The 4,693-nt window shown below is 38.1% G+C and overlaps 1 protein-coding gene across 1 annotated transcript in view; it reads right to left on the bottom strand.

Annotated features, from left to right (window-relative positions):
• Positions 1 to 4,693, bottom strand: part of LOC106883084 (lipoxygenase homology domain-containing protein 1) — a 17,838-nt gene that overhangs the window by 12,068 nt on the left and 1,077 nt on the right. The window contains exons 2-4 of the mRNA XM_052968207.1: positions 4,107 to 4,172; positions 2,340 to 2,390; positions 730 to 797 (exon numbers count right to left, since the gene is read on the bottom strand). Coding sequence (XP_052824167.1) covers positions 730 to 797; positions 2,340 to 2,390; positions 4,107 to 4,172 — 185 coding nt within the window. The remainder of the gene's footprint in view (positions 1 to 729; positions 798 to 2,339; positions 2,391 to 4,106; positions 4,173 to 4,693) is intronic.

The following is a 4,693-nucleotide window of genomic DNA, read 5'->3' as shown; positions in this document are numbered from 1 at the left end:
GCTGGTTAGTTGGCTGGTTGGTTGGTTGGTTGGCTGGCTGGTTAGTTGGTTGGCTGGTTGGCTGGTTAGTTGGCTGGTTGGTTGGTTGGTTGGTTGGCTGGCTGGTTGGTTGGCTGGTTGGTTGGCTGGTTGTTTTAGAGCACATTTGTTAGATGTCTGGCACAACAACACCAAGTCATTCAGGCCTGTATTCTGCAACTTCAGTTCTGAGTCTTCTCTCATCTGACCCACTGTTTACAAGTTTGTACAACAATGTGGAGCTCTTGATTCTTGGCTTTATTGGCAAAATCTTCCAAAATGCTTGGTCCAGTATCAATAACTGATTTCTTTTCCTTTAAACACCTTCCCATACATATACTGATAAACACTCAAATATCCTCGTCACACCACTCATTTTCTATCCAAGCACTTACAGATACTTCAACAATGATTCAGCCAGACAGCCATCACACAAGGCCACAAGCACACAATAGACTTTGTTCATACAACCAATGAAGTATCATGCCTTATTCACATCACCAATACATTTTTTTCTCTCCAATATTATATGCATACAAACATTTGCTCATGTCATCGTGACATAAGCAAACTCATCTTAACCAAATATCCTCTGTTGTAATATAAACAAAAATATAATACCTGTAAATCTGATATGTAATTTTATATATGTAGTTAACTATTTAGTTGCTCATTATTTTTTTCAATAAGTTAAATAAGTATGACACCTACATGTTTTCTCTTTGTTCATTTGACTCATATTCTTTTTCAGAATAGCTTTCTTCCTCTCCACTGGAATCCTGTTAAACAGAAATTGTATATTCATGTTTCACAAACATAAATTAAATTGCAAGCTTTTTCTTTTCAATATATAAATATGTAAAGCAGCGAGGTGACAGAATCATTAGTGTATTAGCCATGCATCTGCTTTTTCAGCATTATCGAAATTTAAGAGCTTATTTGACTCCATCTTAGTGTTTATTCACTCATTTTTACTTCTGTTTTTCTTTGTTAACATGAGTTAGATGAATATACTACTGAGGCATTGTTTTACAGTTGGATGCTCTTCATATTTTTCAAGTAAGGGATCTCCACACATCTTCGAAGGCACAAAGCCAGCAGATGGTTTGTTGACAGGGAGAAATGACATCACTGCTCAAAACTCACATATACACACACAATACATGCACACACATACCTCCATGTATGTATATATGAATGAATGAATGAATGAATGCATGGAACAAGCTTCTTTCAGTTTCCATCTACTAAATTTTCACTTATAAGACTTTAGTTGGCCCAGGGCTAAGGAAAAGACATTTGCTCAAGGTGCCACACAATGGGACTGAACATGAAACCAGGTGATTGAGAAGCCATGCCTGCACCTAGCTAATTATTGGAGTTGTAACTCTTTGATGATAGTTGGTGTTTTTACAATATTTACTCAAAATCCTCAACAGAAAATTAAAAGCTTCAGAAATCAGTTACAAGTGAGTATCATAATTGATATTTGCTTTTGTTCGTATATTTTACATTTTACTTGTTTCCATCATCGGACATGGCCATGCTGGGGCACTGCCTTGAAGAGTTCAGTTGAACAAATTGACCCCAGTACTTATTTTTTTAAGTCTAGTATTTATTCTATCAGCTCTTTTGCTGAACCGATGAGAAACATGGACGTACACAAACCAACATCATTTGTCAAGTGGTGGAGCTACAAACACAAACGCACACACATATATACATATACATATGTTCATACACACATACATGCACACACACACATACATACACATACACAATAGGCTTCCACACAGTTTCTGTTTACAAAATTCATTCACAAGACATTAGTCAGCCAGGGCTATAATAGAAGACACTTGCCCAAGGTGCTGCACAGTGGGACTGAACCTGAAACATAGTTGCAAAGCAATCATCTTAACCACTCAGCCATGCCTGTATCTGTATATTTATAATTTCGATTTTTCACTCCAAATTACAGAAAATTTTGCTTTCTTGCTTGCACATTCCAAATCATAACTAGGAATCATCATCATCGTTTAATGTCTACTTTCCATGCTGGCATGGATTGGACGGTTTGACTGAGGACTGGCAAGCCAGGAGGCTGCACCAGGCTCCAATCTGTTCTGGCAAGGTTTCTACAGCTGGATGCCCTTCCTAATGGAGTAGTGGGTGCTTTTTACATGCCACTGGCACCAGGGCCAGTCAGGTGGTTCTGGTAACAACCATGTTCAAATAGTGCTTTTTACATGCCACCGGCACAGGAGCCAGTCAGGCAGCACTGGCATTGGCCATGCTCGGATATGTAGAAACTTTATACACACCTCATAAAAATGTTGCATTCTTTGATGTATATTCAGCAAATTACTATTTTTCTGAAAACAATCATGAAAAAAAATATTACAATATTGAAATAAATATGTATTAGAAGCAAATAAGTATTAGACATACACAAGATTAAACAAAAATAAAACAGAAGATGTAAACCAGAAAAGCAAATGATTAATTGATAAAAGAAGACAAATATCAAAGAAGAAATAGGAAGGTAATAGACTTAAAATGCAAAAAAAGAAACTGAGTGAAGAAAAAAAATTGGTCTAAAAAACAGTTGAAAAAAGAAGTAAAAAGTAACTATGACGACATTAGACGATTCGAGAACAACGAATTTCTTAGATAAACATTCCATTATTTATATAACAGTTTTAGTGCCAACACTACAACTAAATTCTTAAATAATGCAATTTTAACATTAACTGTAACTCATCAACATGCTTTATGTAATTCCAAAAACCATGAGACATGTAGTGAAGCAACAACAACATCCTCTCTACAATTTGAGCCAACGAGGGAGCCTCTATACATAGTTGCTTGGCTTGCTAGAAGCAGCAGTTTATTCTCCCTCAAATATCATATCTTAGGAAGGGGTATATTGGATGTTTTCTATATGTAAAAGGAGAGGAGGTCATAGTTGGAATGCTTTTGATCATAAACCTGCTCAGTTAGGGCTAACCTATGGTTAAACAATGAAAACTCCTCTACTTGTTATTTATATTGTTTCCCATTCTGCAAACCCAGCTTTCAACATTTTGATCAATCATTCCTCCTCAGAATTTCAGTCTTCTGGAACTGTCCTTCTACCTACGTTTCCCCTACTGGCATCAATCTACAGAAGTTCATACTGAATGTCAATTACATTGACCTTATCAGTTTAAAAGGGGCAGTAAATTTTACACCTGTCTCTCTTCATCTTCGAACTATAAAATAAAACAATGCTAAACAGCTCTATTTGACCAACCTATGGCACAGATTCAAATATTTGGTGGGGTGACCAACAAGTTCAGTACTGGATGTCAGGGACAATTGTATCTTTGGACAGCTGCCAACAGATAATTGCACTCTGACAATTATTAATCATTCATCATTCATCATCATCATCATCATCACCACCAAATGATCAAGAGAGAAGTTGTCAGGAGGCAGTTGTCCTAGAACCACCAATTTTCATTCTGGCTTTCAACAAGGAAGCATATTATTGTATTATTAGTCTTTGAGTAAAGACAAGTGTAACATTCTGGGGTTTATTTACTTACTATATATACCAGGAAAGTGGAAGCGCAATGGTCCAGTGGTTAGGGTAGCGGACTCGTGGTCATAGGATCGCAGTTTCGATTCCCAGACCGGGTGTTGTGTGTGTTTATTGAGCGAAAACACCTAAAGTTCCACAAGGCTCCGGCAGGGGATGGTCGCGAACCATGCTGTACTCTTCCACCACAACTTTCTCTCGCTCTTACTTCCTGTTTCTGTTGTACCTGTAATTCAAAGGGCCAGCCTTGTCACACTGTGTCACACTGAATATCCCTTAAAACTACGTTAAGGGTACACGTGTCTGTGAAGTGCTCAGCCACTTGCACGTTAATTTCACAAGCAGGCTGTTCCGTTGATCGGATCAACTGGAACCCTCGACGTCGTAAGCGACAGAGTGTCAACAAATATCAGGAAAATGTCCATGGTGATTGGAGCAAAGGTAAATAAAGCTAACTCACTCAGCTTTTCAGAACAAAGACAGGAAGTGAAACCGACTGACCACTTACCTTTTGAATACACGGCAACAGTTTATTTCTGTTTGCTTGCTGAAGGCCAGAACCATCATAACAACCCTAGACAAAAATAAAACAGAATTAATCAATAAACAAAAAAAATCACTTTCTCATATTATTATTTTGTTGGTGTTAAGGTGGCAAACTGGCAGGATTGTTAGCACACCGAGCAGTATGCTTAGTTAGCAGTATGCTTAGTTAGCAGTATTTTGACTGTTACTATGTTCTGAGTTCAAATTCCACTGAGGGTGTCTTTGCCTTCCGTCGTTTCAGGGTTGGTAAATTAAGTACCAGTTAAACACTGGGATTGATGTAATCAACTAGTCCCCACCCCACAAATTTCAGGCCTTGTGCCTATAGTCATCATCATCATCATCATCATCATCACCATCATCATCATCATCACCATCATCATCATCATTTAACATCCGCTTTCCATGCTGGCATGGGTTGGATGGTTTGACTGAGGATTGCACCAGGTTCCAATCTGATCTAGCAAGGTTTCTACAGCTGGATGCCCTTCCTAACACCAACCACTCCGAGAGTGTAGTGGGTGCTTGTTGTTGTTGTTGTTGTTGTTG

Source organism: Octopus bimaculoides, chromosome 5 (genome assembly GCF_001194135.2).
Source record: "Octopus bimaculoides isolate UCB-OBI-ISO-001 chromosome 5, ASM119413v2, whole genome shotgun sequence".
Taxonomy (NCBI): Eukaryota; Metazoa; Mollusca; class Cephalopoda; order Octopoda; family Octopodidae; genus Octopus; species Octopus bimaculoides.
The sequence above is the reverse complement of the archived record's forward strand: the minus strand, read 5'-3'. Positions and strand labels throughout refer to the sequence as shown.